Consider the following 22,667-nt stretch of genomic DNA (forward strand, 5'->3'; position numbering starts at 1 on the left):
ATACTAATCAATATGAAGTAATTTTATTTACTTAAAATTTGTATTTGAGTTAAGCTAAGTAAATGTTCATCTTTTATTTGCCCTCAAAAAAAGTTGTATTTGTATTAAGCTCCTTATGTATTCATGGATACTCTTGCTATTAATGGTTAACCTTTTGCTTGCCCTAAAAATAAAAAAAGTAAATGTTCATCTTATCTTATGGATTTTCTACAATACATTCTATTATGTAAGAGTCACTTATCTAAAGTATATACGATGATTGTTCTTAATTCGTACATCATAAGAAAATTTATATGATTAGGAATTTATTAGAATTCTAATGTACTTATATGTATGTCTACAAAATTAAATAAATTACATAATAAGTATTTTATAGGTAATCATACCCGAGAAAAACCAACTTACAATGTTTCTTAGAATGGCAAGCTAGAAAATGGAATTAGAAAATTTTCCACGCACTTATTTTATAATTTAAACGTTTTATAATACAAAAAACATAGTATCTATCTATCTATCTATCTATTTAACCTATACTAAAAGCAAATCCTTCCATACACTTGTCATTGCCTTTATATTTTGTAATATTATTGTCAAAAATATTATATATATATATTATATATATTTTTATACAATTAATAAACTATGGAATACAAACTACGGATTATCTCAATAAGTCCAGTAAATAGATATAAACTATTAATACATAGAAACAATTGATATAGTCTAAAAAAAAAAAGAAAAAAAAAAAGAAGAAACAATTGATGGATCTAACAACAACAACCACACTCTCTAATATTAATTACAATACTTTTTAGCTTATTATTACAATGTTGGTACACCTTAAACTTGATCAGTTTCATCATATTATTTCGCCCAACGTACTAATTTAATTCAAAGGTATTAATTATTAACTCTATAGTCAATTCAAATGTACATAGTCTTTAATCAATTCTATATATAGGATTTAAAACAAGAAGCTCACAGTCTTTATTTATGGAATTTCAGATCTTCTTGAGTCTCTTAAATCTTAACTCTTAAGCTAGGTTGTAGACTACGCAAAGTTTAAGGTGCTTGGTGCACCTAAGCCATAGTTTAGGGTGTTACGGCCAATTTTGTCTAAAATCAACTCCTTCAACTATTTGACTATTTCGTATTTAAACTTTGTATTCATCGAAATGTATCAGTTGTAATGGAATAGAAGAGTAGATAATTTAACGTACGGAGTATTATTTTAATGAAGTTTAATCAGTTATTATGAAATGGAACAAGTAATTACTAAACTATTAATACTAGTAATTCGAGTTGGGATATATGCGTATGTAGATACAGTAGAGCTTCCATTCCATACAGTAGTACTGTGCTGACATGGCCGTAAATGAGAATCAAAAAAATTTCATTAAGTGGTCCTCAGACTAATATTTCTCCACGTGTACAACTTCAATTCGCAGAGACGGCGCGTGACAGTTTACGGGCCCTACTTCGGTGGTCCATTAGTTTTACAAGCGCCGCGTGTCCCCTTCTCACCAGCTTCCACGTCGTTGTTCCGCGAGTGGCGGAGAGTACCAACGAAATTTGTGGCCCCTTAAAGTTTTTTATTTATTTATTTTTTTTTTACCTTCGTTTTTAAAAGTGCGATAAACGAATTGCAAAGAGTTATAGCCCGTAATTGACTTGGTTAAAATATTCCGTATTACGGAGTATTATTTGACTTTAATAGAGTAAGACTTTAATGTTTTATTCATTTGATTATCATTCATTCATTTGTGTAATTTAGTTAAAATTATCTAAACTTGTTTTTATTATAATTAATTTCATTCTTGTTAATCTTGGAATATTAATGAAATATGGACTATTAACAATAAATGTAATTTGCGAGGGCTTCGAACAATATAATCTTAACTTATTTTTGACAATTGCATCCATTTTTGGGGAGAGTCTACAGTACACGACATACATTGCTATGTATTATAAACGATATGTACTGCTATGCACTATTGTACTAAATTATATATATAGATTTAAAATTAAAATTATTAAAATTTAATTTTCTGTAAAAAAAATCAAAACAAAAAGTCAGATTCTTTGATCTCCTCGCATTCCAATTTCTCCCCATTTGCTTTCCTCTTTAATTATTCATGTATCTTGAAGCAAATTATAATCAGAAGGAATAAAATCACTCAATATCATTGAAGATTCAATTAAGGTACTCCCTCCGTGTGTTTTTTAAGTGATACATTTTCTATTTTCGGCCGTGTTTTTTTAAGTGATACTCCCTCCGTGCTTTTTTAAGTGATACATTTTCCATTTCCGGTCGTGTTTTTTTAAGTGATACATTTCCTTTTTTGAGAAAATAATACATTAAAATATTATATCTCTCTCTTCTCATGGTCCCCACCCAAACCCACTACTACTTTTTTATTATATCTTTCCTCTCACATATATTACTTTTCAATAAACTATTAACCTCACTATCTTTCTTTAACAATTTTTTAATACTCCACTACCCCACTTACCTCTTATTTTATTTAAGTCAATTAAATTGCCTAAAACTATGTGCCGGTCAATATGTATCACTTAAAAAAACACGGAGGGAGTACATTTCTTTTTTTGGCAAAACAATACATTAAAATATTATATCTCCCTCCTCTCATGGTCCCCACCCAAACCCACTAATACTTTTTTATTATATCTTTCCTCTCACATATATTACTTTTCAATAAATTATTAACCCCACTATCTTTCTTTAACAATTTTTTAATACTCCACTACCCCACTTACCTCTTATTTTTATTTAAGTCAATTAAATTGCCTAAAACGATGTGCCGGTCAATATGTATCACTTAAAAAAACACGGAGGGAGTAACTAATTTGATTTTTGTCAATTTTAAATCTCCTCACTTTCACCTTCATCTTCCCTCAGCCATCACCACACCAGACCCTAACCAAACCCCGACCACGGCGTGCCCAGGCCAGAACCATCTGACCTCGACCACCGCGCACCCGAAACCCCACGACCTCGATTACCGCTCCGTTTTAGGCGGAGGCGTTTAGGTTAGCGGTGAAGGGATAGGGGGGAGAGGAGAGAGAATATGGGAGAGAGAGGAAGAAGGGGAGGTTGAAGAAGTGTTGGTGAAGGAGAATCCAGTGTATTCCGCCATTGATGGGTTGCTCAAACTTTTCCAAATAATAAAAAAATAAAAAAATTGGATTAGAAAAAAATCAATCATGGTACCTTCAAGTGAAAATAGAAAACACTGCCAACTTAGCTAGATGTGAAATTTGTTAAAAATTACAAAAATAAAATATTTAATAGATAAAATTAGTGGTACATAGCGGTATATTATTTTAGTGGTATATATCAGTACATGTCATTTACTGTAGAATTTTCGCCATTTTTGCAATATATCTAGCCTCTTCTAATTAATATTGTGGTTTTGGGAGAGAAAGGGAGCTAGTAGCTTTGTTGTCTTTAATTACAAAGAAATTAAGATTGTTTGTTACTCTTAGGGTAAACATTGAAACGACACCCAATTCTTGAAAAAATGATTTAAATTTGTAATAATGCAACTACAATGAATTACACCATCGATCTTATCACTTCAAATCTTAAACATTTGCTTGTAAAAAGGCTCTTGATGTGACTTCAAGTGGTTCAATCCATGCTAAACCTCCAAATACGAGGGCCCAAATGTCTTTATTGTGTGGTCATTTTTAAGGTTTAATACTTCCTCCGTTAACTATTATTTGCAACAAAGGAGGTGTTTGCGGACTCCTAGGCAAAATTTGTTTGTGAGAGTAAAATGGAGAGAGAAAAAGTTGGGTGCATGTGATGAGGAGAGAGATAGAGAGAAATGATTACCTAAAAAGGAAAAAAAAAACATTTGTTGCACATAATAGTTAGCATTCATTTATAGTATATGTTGCAAATAACCATTAACGGAGGTAGTATAAAATAAATCCAAAACTTCATTTTTAATTTAATTTAACAATATGCTTAATCATGCGACCCTCCTTTTACTTTCACTAGCAAACGCACTTATATCATATAGCTAAGAGTAGCTATGCGTTATATGCGTTAATTCCATTACTATACATCATAATGCATGCACACTTGTATCTCACAATTTCATTTCAATTATATTTTAATTTGCTAAAAATGCAATTCTTCTCGGGGTAATAACGTTGGATCAATAATCTTAGCTTGTGACTTAGGGTCTGTTCACATTTACTGAACTAAGCTGAGCTGAACTGTACTGAACTGAACTGAATTGAGCTGGATGAATATTTTATGAGAGAGGGAAATTAGGAGCTGAGATGAACTGAACTGGACTGATTGGAGCCGAACTGAACTGAATTGAGCTGGATGAATATTTTATGAGAGAGGGAAATTAGGAGCTGAGATGAACTGAACTGGACTGATTGGAGCCGAACTGAACTGAATTGAGCTGGATGAATATTTTATGAGAGAGGGAAATTAGGAGCTGAGATGAACTGAACTGGACTGATTGGAGCCGAACCGAAATTAAGTAAATGTGAACGGGCCCTTATACTCATAAGATATATTATGAATACAATAATCAAGAGCCATTACAATGATATAGCCATATAATGTAATGTAAACCGTGAAAGTGTGTGTAGATATTAGACAATGCTTTTTGTCAAAAAACAATCACTGTGACCGAAATTCACTTGTACATAGTGAAAAAGTATGACCTTAGCTTACTTGGTTAAGTGATTGCAAACGTACGAGCTAGTTACCTGCACCACCAATCACACAAATAGGCCTTGAGGGTGTGTCAAAGGCTTGGCTCATGCCTAAGTTAATTAGCTGGTGAGCAAAGAGTGACACAACCATGTCATCATTGCAATCAATTCATTAAGGCATTCTTGTTTTGATCCATTAAATATAAGCCTCAGCCAAGGTGATTGGTTTTAGTTAAACTTAAAATAGTCGATATTAGACAAATTTATGGAGGGAAAGCGGTAGAGTAATTTGAAGTGAGAGGTATTGGATTCAATTAGGATTAATAATCTATTGTTTTCTTGCAAAAGATAATAAGTAAACGTATATGCATGCATGATTAATAAAATGTTATGTATAATTTAATTAATTAGCTATATTAGTTCAACCTCTTAAGTTAAATATGACCAATATATTTAGGGGCAAAATGAGTAAAATACTCATACACAATTTATGAGTAGAGTTAGGATCAATGATCACTCCAATAGTAGTAGTATAAGATATTCTCCTCTAGGTCGTATTCACTAAAAAGTTGAATTATTCATCATTATCTAATTAGTAAAAGTATTGTCACTGCTTATGAATCTATGCTACACTTGATTTAGAAGTTTAAACGAAAGGAATGAGTAATAATCCTAGTATTTTGACGCACCATCTTCATTACTAACAACATAATGCATTCTACTATTTATCTTTTTCAAAGTAAACTACTACAGTTTTTTTTTTTTTTTTTTTTTAAGTTATAATTTTTCTTGATAGGCAAGTACGTAGTACATTTTATTTTTGGGTTTAATTAGTTTGCTTCTATTAATTAATGGTCACATGAGTCACTACAATATAAACATCAAAATTATATCACGTGGAATCTTGTTAGATCTAATTTAAGATATATTTTCAGAAATTATTTAGAATCCTTATTTTTTAGGTCATGTTCTCTTCACCTTAAAAAAAATAATATTAAGTAAAATAATTTCAGTTCAGTAAAAATTAGTTCAGTTCAGTAAAATTAATTTCAGTTCAGTAAAAATAAGTTAAGTTCAGTAAAATTCAGTTTTCTTAAAGAAGAATTATAATAGAAAATCAGTAAAAATAATTTTAGTTCAGTAAAAATAATTTAAGTTTAGTAAAAATAATTTAAGTTCAGTAAAATTAAGTTCAGTTCATTAAAAATAATTTCAGTTAAGTAAAATTAAGGTGAATCAAACAGGGTCTTACTTTGATCTTATTGAGTGTATTTATAATTAAAGATATTTATTTTAAACTGCAAAATTCTTATAAGAAAGAATATAAAATGAGGAGAGAGTATTAAAAATGGTGGGGAAACCTAATTGGTGACATTGGTGACATTGCTCTCTATAAATAAGGGAACTCTAAAGACTGAAAACTCAACAACACTACTTTCCAATCAGTATAATAGCATTCATATACCCCTTTTGTCGTCCTACTTGAATTGTTAAGAAGAGGAAACAATGACTTCGACCATGACTATGGATGCATGGTTAGCAGAATTGGTAAGAGCTTAATATACAACTCTAAATAATTTAATTAATTTATTACTTGTAATGATTACGTAAAATTTTGCTCTCTCTAATGTAATTTGAAATAGTAATATAGTGTACAATTAAATTTGATGGAGTCAAAAATTTTGCTTTCTTTAATAATTGTGAAGTTATTTATAAATCCTTCGGTTTAAAATGATGTGCTCATTTCTATTTTACACCGTCTAGATATCTTTAATTGATTATTAATTTTTTTGGTGGAACCGAGGGGCAAGCTTCAAAATAGTTCTCCACTGTATTGTTATAAAATACTTTGTGCATATTTAGGGCATGTTTGGCAAAATATAGCTGTGAAGGTAGCTGTAGCTGTGGAGATAGTTGTTAGCTGTCAACAAGCTGTTAGATGTGAAAAAAGATAATTTAGGTATGATTGTTCGGTAAAGTAGTGGTTGGCTAGCTCTTACATTTAAGAATCAATATTTTATTTTTAAAACTATACATTAAATTTTCAAAAGCTACCTCTAACTTCAAAAGCTAATAATCCTAACTTTTAATAAAAGCTACCTCCACCACTAAAAGCTACGGAGTACTTGAACCATTACTTTGCCAAACACTCACATTTTTTTTGTTGAGTAGTGGTTTGACTTTTTTTTTTTTTTGGTTTTGGGATAGACAAAGTTTAATAGCATACATATTTTATACGGAGTACAAATTAAATATACATCCATCTTAATTTTTTGTTCATTGAAATTAATTTTGTAATTAATGAACTGATCCATTGTATCAATTGCTTGATGTAGGAAATTGATATGGATCCAGTTGATAGTTTAATCGACCCTTACCATCAAAGTGTAATGGATATGGAATCAACATTTGACGAACAACTTGCTGCTACATTTTTCGACACGGCCTCTCCTCAGGTAGATATTGAGTGCAATGTCATTGAACAATATATATCAACCCCTCCTATTTCCGACATCAGTGAAAACCACAACGGTAACAATAACAATGATAGCGATAACATTGTAAGCTCCGATGTTCAAGAGAGCCAACCTTCTAAAACTAAGCAAAAGACGAAGAAGCAAGCAGTGAGTACGAGTCATGCCCCAAAGAGGAAACGACAGCCGAGCCAAGTGCAAGATCACATTATCGCCGAGAGGAAGCGCCGGGAATTACTTAGCCAGATGTTCATTTCGCTCTCCGCCATCCTTCCTGGCCTAAAAAAGGTGCGCACACTTCTTTTTTTTTTTTTTTTTTAGATACACAAGAAGTTCGGACAGTTTTTTTTAAAACTATAACCTAACTTATCAGAATGAATAAAAAAAAAAAAAAGTTACTACTATTGGCTTTTCTGAATTAATATATTTCAATCGTGTATATGTTTGACCAATATACTATGATAATTAAAGATTTAAAGACTGAAATATAAGTTTTGGTAATGGTTATACAGATAGATAAAACATCGGTGTTAGGAGAGGCAATAAGACACATGAAGGAACTTCAAGAGAAAGTAAAGGTACTCGAAAGTGAGGTCGCAAAGAGGATTGTGGAGTCCGTGATACTTGTCAATGGCACTGCAGATGATAATGTTTCTTCCTCGTCGACTATGGACGACTATTGTGGAAAAGGTAGTAGTGGCAGTAGCGATGGTGATGGAAGTAATAATAATAATAGCAGTGACTCATTCTCAGAAATTGAAGTAAAAGTATTGGGTAACACAGTTCTCTTAAGAGTTTATTGTGAAAAACGAAAGGAGATATTGGCCAAGTTATTTGCCGAGGTAGACAAGCATCATTTGGTCATTACTAATTTTAGTGTCATACCATTTGAAAACGTTGCCCTAACTGTTACCATTGTTGCTCAGGTAATAACTCACCCCTTATAAACTAAAATAAAATAATGCATTTTTTTTTTAATCTTAATGAATTATTTTTGTTGAATTTTAATTAATGAAATTTATTTTCGGACGATTTTACATTCATTTTTGCAGATGGAAAAAGGGTTCAACAAGAATGTAAGAGATTTTGCTACAACTCTTCGTAATGCCCTTCATTAAGTTAGGCTAGTACCGAGGACGGTCCATAAATATCGAACGAAAATGAATATTATTATTCTAGCTCATTGTTTAATTAATAAGCTAGAACTTGTTTTCGGATCTTTAATTTAGATAAATCTAGGAAATATTTGTAGTTTATTTATCATCTGAACTTTACTAAATAACGTTTTTATTTTTTTGGAAACAAAATAACGGAGTAATTAATAAGAAAGTATATGCAGGACATGGCTGCATAAACTGATACACTTAATAATGTTTCTAATTTTGTCAAGTCAAAATTCCGGAGTATATGATTATATAATGATGAATTTAAGTAATGGAGCATTTTATTTAAAATTTTATTGGTTTGTTATTCATGAAAATCAGGTAATAAAATTTGCCAAATATAAGCTTTTAGTACGGAGTATTATAATGGGAAAGTCCATGTATGTGTTTCTTATGAACACCTAGCTCCCAATGAGTGAAAGCTTGGGGAAGTTTGTAGAATATTGCGGTGATGAAAATAATGACAATATTGGTCTTGTTTGCGTGAAAAAGATTTTAGTTTACTATATTAATGACTTTACCATTCTGAATAATTTAATTTGGGTGGTTGGTAATGAAATACTTCTTCTGTTTCAATAATAATAGAACAAGGATAAAATCACGCATCTCAAATCACATTTTTATTTGTTAAATATCTATATTTGTATAAAAGTAAATATTATAAAAAATTGAAGGTATTTTATGAGACGATTCTAACAAGATCCCACATACAAGACTATATTTTTTTTTAACGTATAAATTATACTATATGGACAAACAAAAATGATGAAAAGGGGCAAAAGTTTTTATTGCAATATTATTAGAACAAAGAAAGTAGTTTATTGAATTAACTTTTTTCTTAAAAAAAAAAAAAACATATATCCCTACATTTAAAAAACATATGAGTAAACTCTTTTAAATAGTGTTAAATCTTGTTGAGACTATACCCTTAAAAAATGTTTGTTTACGTATTTATCCCTTTTAAAAGTCTAACTACATTTTATGAATAGTGTTGAAATGATTATGTCGCTAAAATGTTTATTTATATATTTTCTCTAATTAACGCTACTAATGACGTCAAATCGACCGAACTTTCGAACATGACTAGCTATGTGCGCGTTAGCTGTCCTAATAATAGGAAAGGTTTGAAATTAGCTTATTGAACTACTTATAGTTTTTTTTTAATTATTACATGCACTAAAATAACTAACAAATAACATTCACTTACTTAATATAATCACCTAGTTAATCTCAGTGATAGATTTAGATTAATTTTCTTTTGGAGGAATCAAAACTAGGGCCTGTTCATATTTACTGAACTGAACTGATTGGAACTGAACTGAACTAAGCTGAAATGAATATTTTATGAGAGAGGGAAATTAAGAGCTGAACTGAACTGAACTGAACTGATTGGAGCTGAACTGAACTGAACTGAACTGATTGGAACTGAACTGAACTGAACTAAGCTGAAATGAATATTTTATGAGAGAGGGAAATTAAGAGCTGAACTGAACTGAACTGATTGGAGCTGAATTGAACTGAACTGAACTGAACTGATTGGAGCTGAACTGAACTGAAATGAACTGAACTGAAAATAAGTAAATATTGTGGGCCAAATTTATTTTAAATTAAATAATAATAATAAAAAAAAAAGTAAAATCCAAATTGATTAAATTATATATTGTATGAAGTAGTTGCAATTACAACTTGCAAGTCTCAACTTGCTATTACAATATTACATCCTATGGTTTATAAAAAAAACAAAAAAAATAAAAAAATAAAAAAAAAATTAGAGAAAAATAATGAAATTAGGGAATCTTGAATCTAGTAGGAGATAAAAGTAAGTAGACAACTTAAAGCACTCAAAACTCACATCTATGTATTATGTAACTAATTTATCAATAACGAGAACACAATTAAGATATTCGAGAGAAAAATAATGTTACTCTCACATAGTCATTAAGTCATATGAATAAGTATCAGTAACCAAATTTGACTAAGAAAATAAAATCTAAAAACATAGTTAAGTAATTTGAAATAAAGGGAAACTTACAATGATGTGAAATGAATCTTAACTTCATATAAATTGATATTTTAGCAAATGTCAAATAATATTTAGTCACAATGGACAGTGACTTACTTGCTAGATATAACTTGGGCATGGACAATGATGTTATAAATTTCCCAATACCACCATATAGTATGCTACAAGCTATTGCCAATGCCATGCATGATTCCAAAGCAAGCAAATTTCCCATAGACACTAATTCGAGTTATTTTAAAAAAACACAGTTTCCTTAAGTTGTTTATTTGCTACTCATAATATTTTCTATATTACATACATTTATTTATCCAATTACTCAAGTGTAGTAATTATAAATAATCTTAACTATAGAATTTGCGCCAAATGATTAGTTCGTACAAATTATTTACCGCACACGAACAATAGTTGAGATTATTTATAGACAATAGTCCAATATTATCCCCCAGGCCCCTACCATTGAAGTAGTAGTAGACTAGTAGTAGTCCTACTACTTGTAGTGCAATAAATAAAAAACCTGTGCCTAAAAAGAAAATTACAAAAATGTCAAATACGACATGGAAACGACAATATATCCACGTTGTCTCTCATCTTACCTTTCGATCAAATTAAATAAAATCAACGACCCAGTATTTTCCAAATTAAATTGGTCCCCCCCCAAATATTAAATTAAATATTTCCTTTATAATTTAATTTCGGCGGCTTTCTTTTTCTTTTTTATAATTCCAAAAAAAAAAAAAAAAAAAAAAACCTTCTCTCATTATCACCTTCTCTTCTCCCACCATTTTCCCGACCAATTTTCTCTCTCCTCTCTCTGAAACTCCCTCCTTCTTCCTCACCTTATATTATACGATTACTATAGTTTTTATATTACATACTCCTATTATTTTAATATATTAATGGACCGTCTCTTATAAATACAATCTTTCCCTCCATTTTTAATTTATATTTTCAATTTTATCTTTTCTGAAATTCAAAAAAATGGCGTATCATCATAACCACCACCTCTCTCAGTCGGAAATGGCGGCACAATTCGCCGGACAACAGCAAAACATGTCGGCGCACCACCAACAACAACACCACCACCATCAACGACAACAACAACAACAACAACAACAACAACAACAACAACAGCAACTTCACCAACCAAACTGGCTAACCTCGGCAATCCTCGGTTCATCAGGCGGCGGCGGTTCCGGCGGTGGAGCAAGTAAATTCTTAAACCTCCACTCAGTAGATGACTCAGCAGGGATGTCGGCGATTCCGACACAACCAGGTGAGTTGACTCACAATGAGGAGACAGGGAAACCGGAGATCGGAGACGGCGAGGTTTCTGTCGGCGCCGGAAACAGCGGCGGCGGTGGTGGAGATAGAGGTGAACAAGTGAATTGGCAAAATGCGAAGTTTAAGGCGGAGATATTAGGGCATCCGCTTTACGAACAGTTGTTAGCGGCGCATGTTGCGTGTTTGAGGATCGCAACTCCGGTGGACCAGATACCGAGGATTGGTGCGCAGCTTGATCAATCGCAGAACGTCGTGGCTAAGTATTCTGCTCTTGGAAGTGGTCATACTATGGTTGGGGATGATAAGGAATTGGACCAATTCATGGTATATAATTTTTAATTTGTTTTATATTATTATTATTATTATCAATTTGATGTTGTTGCTTAATTTTTGGTTAAATATGGTATGAATTGAATTATTCTGGAGTTAGATTGAGGAGTAATTTATGTTAGATTAAATTACATGATGATTTTAGGTAATATATGGAGTATAAATGTATAATTTGATATGTTGGAGTCGTGTTTGGTTGATTGTTAGGTTTTATTTGATAAATTAAAATGGGGTCATGCTTGACTTGATAGGTTATTGAATCTTTTAGTTTTGGGTTTTGTATGATTTCAAGTTTTCAACATGTTTTTTTGATAGATTTTTTTTTTTTTTCCTTAGTGGTGTTGATTTGAGTAGGATAAGATTGCGTACATCTGGACCTTTGTAACGAAGAATGGTGACGGATTTTTGTTGGATGTGAATTTTTTTTCTCTTTGTGGATCCAGGGAAGACGTAAAGATGTGTTCAACATTCATAATCAAGGGGGATTCGAACTTGGGACCTAAACACCTAGTACCGAGGGGGATTCGAACTTGGGACCTAAACACCTAGTACTCGTTGAGTCGTAGTAAGTATGGCATTAGGAGTCATAAAGACATTGTAGGATGTGTAGAAAGAGGAGTTTTTGGTTACATTTTTTGGGAGAAGGTGCCATGTTGATTGAATTGAAACAAGCTTGAATAAATTCAAAAAAGGTTTTGGGAGGGTTGGTTTATGGAATTCAATATTAGGAAAGAAGAAGGTGGGTTGCTTTTTGGCATTTAGCAATCTTAGCTATCGTTATGCATTTGTTTTTTACCTCATCCCAATGGAAATTCTGTTGTTTCAGCCTTTTGGAAGGAAGATAGATACAAAGATTCTTCTAATGTCAACTTTTCTATGGGGGGAATAAGCAATTTGGTTTTCTTATTTTTTATTTAAGTCCTCAAATTGCATGTATTACTCAAACTTGTACAGTTGTATGTTGGTTTTGCATTATTCTAATTTGTACTTTGTATGTCTTTGATCAGAAACTTCTTAATAGTTTACTATCCAAAATTCCATGTCTCAAATCACATTGATTCTAATGTTTTTTTAATTTCCAGAATCCCGGCAAAGTTTGTGGCATCTTATTAGTATGCAGTGATAAATTACCTTTTTTCTAGGGTAAAAAAGAACTTGTGTGCAAAGATGATTCTTCTCATGAAATATTTGAGCATTGCCAACCTTAGTGAAAGAGATGGAGGGGATAGTCCTAATTCTTAATAGCAATGGTCTAATGTGTACCAGTTGAGACGGATTGCCAATTCTCAATGTCAATGATTATTTTACTTGTTTATAACACTTTAAAGATGGTACTGACATATTGAAGTGTGTGAGTACTTAGTAGTATAATCATTTTATCAAGCTCAAAATATGAATGTGACATTTTGTGGGGGTGTGGTTTATAAATCTTTAATCTTCATTATTATGTTGAGGGATAGTTTGAGTGAAATTTATTAAGGATGGATGCAATGCTACTACTGGTAATATGGACAAAATTTTCACTTAACTGTTTAATGAATAAGGCTTTGATCATGATGATGCTGAGGAAAAATGTGAAAGTGGTATACTACTTTTTATTTGGGTGGGAAACATGTTATGGTGGCATGGAACTTTTTTTCATGTCAGAATTCTTTGGTTAAACTAGTAAGTATAATAAACTGGTCAAATGGATGTTCATCATATGTGAGTTTGTGATTTGAAAAATACTGTAGTATTGTAACATTTCAATCACCCGCAAGATGTTACAGCATATTTACTTGAGGTTTTTATTACTCTCAATTTGGAAACGGCAAGATATGAATAGTATAGGAACTAATTGTGCTGGCGGTAACACATCGTTACACCAGTTATAGAATTGCTTTCTACTTAATGTAATTTCTTTCCTCAGTGGATCGGATCAATCTTGAGTTTCTTGACAGATTATAATTACACTTCTTACTGAGCTGTGATGGCACCTCCTAATGCTTTAGTACAGTTGAGATGCAGACACTCATCATGATAGAAAATCTAGTTTCTCATGGTGTGATTATTTTTGAACAGTATGTAATTTCCAACAACTTCTTGTGCTACCCATATTTGAAGATTTTCCCACATGGTTTTCCTGGCTGTAATTACCGATTTTTGCAACTACTTCTTCCCCTTAACTATGAAAACACAACCTGAGATTGCTTTGGTGATGGAACAAGTTATGTAATAGAGGGAGGTTATTGATTATATCTTACGTTTATGTTGTTTCATCTTGGTTGACACTGTAGACACAGTATGTTCTGTTGCTGTGTTCCTTTAAAGAGCAACTACAACAACATGTTCGTGTCCATGCAATGGAAGCTGTGATGGCATGCTGGGAAATTGAGCAATCTCTTCAAAGCTTGACAGGTGCATATACCTTTCCCATTAACCTTAAAACCCCTCTGCATTGGTGTGAGCAAGTACTTGATTCTAGCTTGAAAATGATCACAGGACCACTTCCCACTGTCATGTTTGTATTAGTCTGGTCTGGTCTGGATCTCCGTTCTTACAATTCTTGCAATTGCTGGACTTTGAAAGTAACCAAGTGAAAATGAAAATTGTTTTAAAAATGACATTCTGAAAGATGTTTTACCTTCTTCTTTACCATCTTCTGAGGGCATCTTAGGGTGAAGTTATTCTGTTACTGCCTTCGATGAAGGTGATGTATAGCAGAAAAATTAGGAACTTATCTTTTGGGTCATGAAATATATGCCTCAACTTTCTGTCCAAGTGATAGGAGGAAAAGGTATTGGTTCTGTTTGTTGAAGCCAGGATAGCATACTGATGTTGGTAATTTGTGCTCTCCTGTGTGCAGGAGTCTCTCCCGGTGAAGGCACAGGGGCTACTATGTCTGATGATGAAGATGATCCCATAGAAAGTGATAGTAACTTGTTCGATGGAGGTTTGGACGGTGCAGACACCATGGGGTTCGGACCCCTCATCCCAACTGAGAGTGAACGGTCACTGATGGAGCGTGTGAGGCAAGAGCTGAAGCATGAGCTAAAACAGGCAAGCCACATTGTTGCACATAAGGGCATAAACTAGGCTATTTCTTGTGCAAGTCACTAATATGTTTGTTCTTCTTTTCTAAAAGGGCTACAAGGACAAGATTGTGGATATAAGAGAAGAAATCTTGCGCAAAAGAAGAGCAGGAAAACTCCCTGGTGACACCACCTCTGTCTTAAAGGCTTGGTGGCAATCACATTCTAAGTGGCCATACCCAACGGTAAGCTATTTGGGATCGAAAACAAATCATCATGGGAGCTGTAGTTTCTTGTATGCTATACTAGGCATTTGGACTTGATTAATATGTATTAATACTTTGGGAACTTTTAGAATCATGTCATGCATCACTTTTGCTTAATGGTAAAATCTCATTTCATTGATTAGTTTCATTGTGGCTTGTGAGTAGAGAGATTTTACTAATGTAAATGTATATGTAGCTTATATACGCATATCTAGACAGTAAGAGTATAATCTCTATATATGTATACAGAAAGATGCTTTGTAATTGTGTTGCTGCAGTCTGCATGATATGCTGGGGTGTATTTGGCCACTGTTACAAAAATGCTGTCTTCCATTCAACTTCTGTCATATAAGGAACGAAAATACTGATCTAAATAATATATGCAGGAGGAAGACAAGGTGAGGTTGGTACAGGAGACAGGTCTGCAGCTAAAGCAGATCAACAATTGGTTCATCAATCAAAGAAAGAGGAACTGGCATAGTAATCCTTCAAGCTCTAGTGCATTGAAGAGTAAACGCAAAAGGTATTTCAATTTATTTTCTAATCCCTCTGTACATTATAAATAACCTCCTTCTCAAGCTTTGAACCTAACAGGATAAATGTAATTAATATAGGTAAAACTGCGGCAATTGTTTCATATAGATGAGGAACAATGGTGGCAAGCATCTGTATTTTGTACCTCTTTAACATAATTCTACGACACTGGCATTGAACGTGGGATAGTTTTCTGTGATATGGGAGGAAGTGGAGAAACCCTGCTAATGAAAGTGGCAAAGAATCCTTCAATTTCGAGAGGTGCATATGAGCAGAAGATGAATGGTCCTGTATACTGAATTATCCACAAGGATATATCCTTATCAGTAGGAAGATTTGCTGAATTATAGGAAAATGTATATCTCAGATAAAATGGCAGAAGAGTCGCCATTTCTGGCGATTCTATATTTTTGTAACCTTTATATAGTAATTTGAATCAAACGCTGGTGAAGTTGTGGATGTACAGATTAAGTAGTTTGTTTCCTATTTCACTCCATATAATGCAATTATGAAATCCTTTTATTAAAAAATTTGAAAGAAAGTTCCCAAGGAGGAACTCGAATATCATTACTTGACTGCAAATCATTTAGCAAAAAATTACACACATCAATGCTGAATGAATGAGAAAGAAGTAATTAGAGACTAAGATTTATTATTTAATCTGAATGAATGAGAATCAGATTACAACAGGGAAGAGATATTTATACTAAGCTCAATTCATTACAAAATCAATGCTTACATAACCAACTATATAACAGACTAAGTTGTTACAACTAACAGAAGTTGATCCCTTGATGATCCTGATCATGAGTAAGAGGAAGAGGAAGAGGAAGAGGATGGGGAGGCACAAAATCCTTTCACCCTGTTGGGTTAGTGTGGCTCAAATTCCATAGCCCAACTTATTTTTCAAAGTTTCTAAAAAATTATCGTTTATTGAGAAATTGATGGAGAATTGTGGAACAACCTAGAATTTGGTTAATGGTCATGATGATTCTAGATTTATGTGGAGAATTTTAGAGCATGTGTGTAGAATTTTTTACACACTTCTTCCACCTCCATACATCACCTATAAATAGTGGTGTTTTTTTTTATAATTTTCCCACGTTAAATATTGTGTGTCCATTTTTACTACTTGTCTTACCTATATGTATCTTTCTCCAAATTATTTATCAATCGCTATATCTTTAATTTGCTTCTGTTGTGCACCCACCAAGGGCCACCAACCCTAACATACCATGTGTAGCCTCTATTCGCAAGTATGCAACCATATAAGTCGCATTTAAACCGCTCTCTTGCTTGACGTTCCCTCGCTCTCTTCTTCATCCCTTCGTCTTTCTTCCCGTACATGTCATCTCATATATTTTTGTCGAACAACTTTACAGAAATTTGCTAAAATTGGAATAATAGGAAAATGTTGCGGACTTGTGAAAGCGTAATTTTCTTTTGGATTGAACTCATCACTGCATGTTGAACTTTGCGAAGTAGTATAATTTCATTAAGTTCTTGATAAACTAAGTAAGCAAAAATTAGAGAGAGACAGAAATTCAAGAGAAAAATCAAAGGATTAAAGAAAGAGTGTTAGTTCATAATTAAAATGAGGAAATTATCTAAATTTTTTGACGAACAACTCTAATGAATTGCTATTAATGGAATAATAGAGAATTGTTGCATAATCTTAGTTTTCTTCTTAATTGAACTAATCATTGCATTTTGAATTCTGCAATGTAGAGTTTTTGATGAAATTCTTAATTAACTTGTAAGCACAATTTCAAAAGATAAGCAGAAATTAAAGAGAGAAATTGATGAGTTTTTGTACTAAATCAAGAATTATAATAACAGTTCAACATACATACATATAATTATGTATGTGGAAATTTATGGCCTAAAAGTCTGAAGGAATTTATGACCTAAATACAGTTATGTATGGAGTAAAGCATACAACTACTCCCTAAACTTAGCCAAATGTTGCACTTTACTCACTAAACTCTTAAAAGTTGCAATTTACTCACTACTCAGGTGGCTGAAGGTCATTTTTTAGGTAGTTACCTGATATAGCAGGTTAACTCCCTAAACTTTGCCTAAACTATTATACTAATAGGTAAACTCCCTAAACTTTGGTATTTTTTTAATTTAACAATCTAATCATACATTTGTAAGCTAATGGGAACTAACTAAATTTTTAACTTGGAAAAAAAAAATTACTTTTTCATTTTTTCCTTTGCACTAGTTTGGTTCGTTTTTTTCGTTTTTTTTTTTAAAAAAATATAAAATTAGTTGATCCAATTAACATCAGAGTAGAAAGAATGATTTACGAAATCAAACAATTAGGAATCATTGTTCTTCGAACAAGATGAGCATATTCATTGTGTGCCATTATATATCACATATTAATTAGTTTGGTTGTCTTTTCTTCAAAAAAAAAAAAATGTTTGAATGTTTGATTTATTATACACATTAAACTCAACAAAATTTATAATTAGCAGACTTTAGTAGAGAACCTAGTACTAAAAATCCCTTATCGCCTCCTTACAAAAAAAAAAAAAACTCTCATTGTCGTATGAATTTGAAGTTGGGTGCGTTTATTAAAAAAAAAACTTAAAGTTCCAAATTTTGTGAAACGAACATGATCTAGAAAAAAGTTTAGAATTTTTTTTTGTGATGTTGAAATTAAGATTGCTTAATAGCGCGCGGTTGTTTACTTATATTAGTACGTGGCTATAAAATATTCTAACTAAAACAACAAAAATAAAAAAAAAATTAAAAAAACCAAAAATATATATATATAAAAAAACCAAAAATATTGAACTATAGTTGTTGGAGTATATATATAGCTGTTGTTAGAATGGAGTATAATTTTATTACATAATAATCGTTTTTTTAATAATAATAATAATAATAATAATTATTATTATTATTATTGTTGTTGTTGTTGTTGTTGTTTTTGTAATGACTAGCTAATTAAAAATCATGTGAGGAAGTTTAGGGAGTTGTCCGAAAGTTTAGGGAGTTCTTGCATTTTACCTGTTATTGAAGGTCAAAACTCAAGTGAGTGAGTGATTTGCAACTTTTGAAAGTTTAGTGAGTGATCTGCAACTTTGTGCAAAGTTTAGGGAGTAGTTGTGTAGTTTACTCGTTATGTATGTGTACTATTCGATTATGATTGTATTTATACGCTATTATATACACATAAATACATAATCAAGTAGGGTGTATGATTTATCGATTAATTTGATATGAATATCAAAGTTTATATATATTAGGAATTAATCATAACAAGTGGTATACTAGTATCATAACGTATTGAATTAGTTGGTTTTTATGATTGTTGATTTTGGCTAATTAGTAATATGCAATTTCATCGAATCAAACTATTGTCTTATTTGAGCATATAATTTAGGTGTTACAATGGTTTGATGATTTGATACTTGTATATGTATATTGTTTTGTTTTTTGTAGTTCGTTTGATTTGAATGATGACCATGGATATGTGTTTTGTGTTTTTGTGAAATTAATTTAATGTCAGTTGTTGTTTCGTTGATTCAGACATCCATTATCATTGCAACTTCTTAACCACTAACATTACAAGAAATAATTACATCATGCAATAGAATTACACTAATGTTGAGAGAAAGTCATAGTTACAAATTGATTTTGATAGAGAGTGAAGCATGATTTTGATAGTCCCTTTTAGAGGTGTTTTCCAAGACTCCAGACTTCTACTGCAAGCGTACTTCTTGATAGCCACATAAATCTTTTTATTGTTGATACTCCCTCGGTGTGTTTTTTAAGTGACACACTTTTCATTTTCGGCCGTGTTTTTTTAAGTTACACACTTCTTCTTTTAAAAATTTCTTACATTTTAATAATATATCTTCACCCCACTATCTCTTACTTTTCATTTCCCACTCCTTTTATGGTCCCTACTTCCTCTCACATTCTTTTACTTTATCATTTCTCACCCCTCCAACCTACCCCACTAACATCTTATTTGTTAAAGTCAATAAAATCTCCTAAAACTCTATGTCAGTCAAACTGTGTCACTTAAAAAAACACGGAGGGAGTATTGAAGAAGTTTGTAAAAACACTCCCAACTTTTGCGCGTTTACTCAAAATAATCTCAACTATAGATTAATTTTAAATAATTTGAACTTTGGAGGTCATGGACTTTTATGGGTCTCAAGTGACTAGTAATTAATAACTATAGAATTAGTTGAAAAACATTAATTAAAAAAAATAATAAACTAAAAAAAACTTCATTGCCAACTTTCCGACAGCCCCCCCTCCCATCACAATCCCACCGCCTAGCCTAGGTACCAAGGGTGGGCTTGGTGGCAGTGGGGTGTAGAGGTGTTGGTGGTGAGGGTGGTGGCTGGTTTAGGGGTTTTTTTGTAAAGAAAAGTCGTTTTTTTTTTTTTTTTGAGCCAGTAGATTAGTGACATGTATACGTTGTAGGGTCCAATAGCAGTTTTTTGAATGACATCCATTTATAGGTGCTAAAATCTTTTCTTTTTTTCATTTTATTTTATTTTATTTTTTTCATTTTTTTTTTCTTTTTTGGTGTTATGATAAAAGTTTTGATTTTGTGGTGTTATAATCCACTTTTATTTTGACAAAATTGTGGTGTTATAAGTCCAAAAATCCTTAAAATTAAGAATTTGTACTATCAAGTTAAGAAGTAAGAGCTCTAGTGTCTAAAGAATGTTCTTTTTCATAGTATTAAGTATTATTGTATTAACATCGTATTATGCTAGAGTATCAAAGAAAATTCTTAAGGTGTTTAGGGCAATTATACGAAGTATTTAAATTACAATACCAAATAAGAATAGCCATGCCATAATGTTTCAAATTCAGAACACGAAGTACCAACATTTATTATGTTTTCACCGTGACTAAATTTCTAATGTCTTAGAATTTTAGAAATCCTATACTAGTATACTAGTATGCATATCTAGAACCAAAGGTCATTTTAATGTCTTAGAATTTTAGAAATCCTATACTAGTATACTAGTATGCATATCTAGTACTCGGTAGTATGTAAATTCGAGGGCCCAAAATGTTGAAACATACACAAGTTAATAGAGTACACTACACTTTACATCTACAAAACGGTACATTGCCCTTTTTGCTTTTTCCCCACAGAAGATTTAAAGGGCTCCATCAGATATTGAAGGGCCGTTAAAAGTTAGCAACTTGACTAGTTGAGTTGAGCATCTTTTTTTTTTTCTGCTTACTAAGAGCCTGTTTTCTAACGTTGAAATTCAATTCAGCTCAGTTCAGTTCAGTTCAGCTCCTAACTTCCTTCTCTTATAAAATGTTCATTTCAGTTCAGCTCAGCTCAGCTCAGTTCAGCTGAGTTCAATTCAGTTTAATTCAGTTCAGCTGAGTTCAATTCAGTTTAATTCAGTTCAGCTGAAATCAGTCAATTAGAACAGGCCCTAACCACTCAGACACTCAATTACATACAAACTGCAAAGTAGTACTGTAGTAGTCGTTAATTCATTATTAATGTTGCACATCAAATATTCAAACTTAATTTAAGACATCTTAAAAAAGAAAAACGTGGCAATCAACATGATCTATCTAGTTTAAAATAATTAATCCTTAATTTTCACTAAATCATGGTCAGCAATCATTGAATTAAAAAGCAAAATCAACTGCATAAGAAAAAAAAATAGGCACCAATTGTAACTTTTGATCAAACTCTGCTAAATTTATAATCATATTCTACGGAGTAGTATGTACAATCCAGAACACATTTCAGTTTACAAATCATTTTCTAATAATGCTAAGCTGATCATAAATTTGTAATTTACATACACTAATCATAAGTGAATAAAGAAAAATAACTCTCAAAATCTACATTGATTTCGCCAATTTCGACAAAAATCAAACCCTAGAAAATAAAATTAGTTTCATCAGTCAACTCCAGTTGACAGTGTGAGTAGAAACGACGGCGTTTTTGTTCGCTTTAACAGGGGAAGGAGGAAGCCTAGAGGAGAAATCACGAAGAGGAAACTCATCGAGGTGCGAATCATCATCTTCGAAATTAAGCGCGTAACTCAACGGATCATACCTGAACTCAGTCGAATTAGATCGGCGATTTTTTCCAGAAAACACATGAGAACAAACCTCTTTGATTACAGGAAGCTCAGATTTCAACCAAGAGGACAACGTAGTCGTCTTCTTCTCGGAATGTTCTAGACTCTTCTGGATGGAGATGTCGTCTTCTTCGGCGTCGCAGCAGGTTGCGCAGACGAAGAGCTTGATCTTCTGCTTGAGTGATAGCGAGTGCTTCTTGTCGAACTCCATTGAAATTGAGGAGAGAGAAAATGAAGTTAGATTGCTGAATCAATGAATTGAATGAAGGAAATTCTGGGTTTGTTTGAGATTTGGAGGAGAGATAAATGGTGGGAAGTTGAGGAAGAGTGTGGAAGAAGAAGGGGAATATATAGAAATTTGGAGAGAGAAAATAAAGAAGAAGGAGGATAAGGTTTTGGGATTTAGGGTGGGACCCATGTAAAGTAGAGTGTGTGTAAGGATGATGTGTAAAAGGTGTGCGTTGCGCGGATTTTGGTTGACGCATCGTGACTCCACATGGATGGTGACGATGATGCACCCATTGTTTTTTAAGTTTGTCATTATACTTCTTAATTTGTGGACTAATACAAGTGTTATTTTTAATGAGGTTGATTTGAATTGAAGTTGAGTTGAATTGAGTCGAGTTGACTATAAGAGCAAAGCCAATGGTTGTCCAAATCAATGGTGGTCATCAACTTTTTTATTAATATCTCTCTCTTCCATCTCATCCTTGCCCATATATACCTATTGGTTGCCCTATGATCTTAATATTCATCACTAATTAAGAAAATAAAAAAATAAAA

General features: G+C 32.3%; 2 protein-coding genes across 2 annotated transcripts; both read left to right on the forward strand.

The window, feature by feature from the left end:
• The first annotated feature begins 6,228 nt into the window (after nucleotides 1-6,228).
• Nucleotides 6,229-8,491, forward strand: LOC145595899 (transcription factor bHLH25-like). The gene is made up of 4 exons (XM_081652328.1): nucleotides 6,229-6,252; nucleotides 7,041-7,466; nucleotides 7,691-8,104; nucleotides 8,231-8,491. Exons 1-4 carry the CDS (start codon nucleotides 6,229-6,231, stop codon nucleotides 8,294-8,296), a joined length of 930 nt encoding a protein of 309 aa, XP_081508454.1. The 3' UTR covers nucleotides 8,297-8,491.
• Nucleotides 8,492-11,079: 2,588 nt separating this feature from the next.
• On the forward strand, nucleotides 11,080-16,272 carry LOC145594802 (homeobox protein HD1-like). Its single transcript, XM_081651134.1, has 6 exons — nucleotides 11,080-11,969; nucleotides 14,252-14,372; nucleotides 14,821-15,014; nucleotides 15,100-15,231; nucleotides 15,639-15,775; nucleotides 15,867-16,272. Exons 1-6 carry the CDS (start codon nucleotides 11,343-11,345, stop codon nucleotides 15,868-15,870), a joined length of 1,215 nt encoding a protein of 404 aa, XP_081507260.1. The 5' UTR covers nucleotides 11,080-11,342; the 3' UTR covers nucleotides 15,871-16,272.
• Nucleotides 16,273-22,667: the final 6,395 nt, after the last annotated feature.

This window comes from Chenopodium album, chromosome 19, assembly GCF_948465745.1.
Source record: "Chenopodium album chromosome 19, dcCheAlbu1.1, whole genome shotgun sequence".
Lineage (NCBI taxonomy): Eukaryota > Viridiplantae > Streptophyta > Magnoliopsida > Caryophyllales > Amaranthaceae > Chenopodium > Chenopodium album.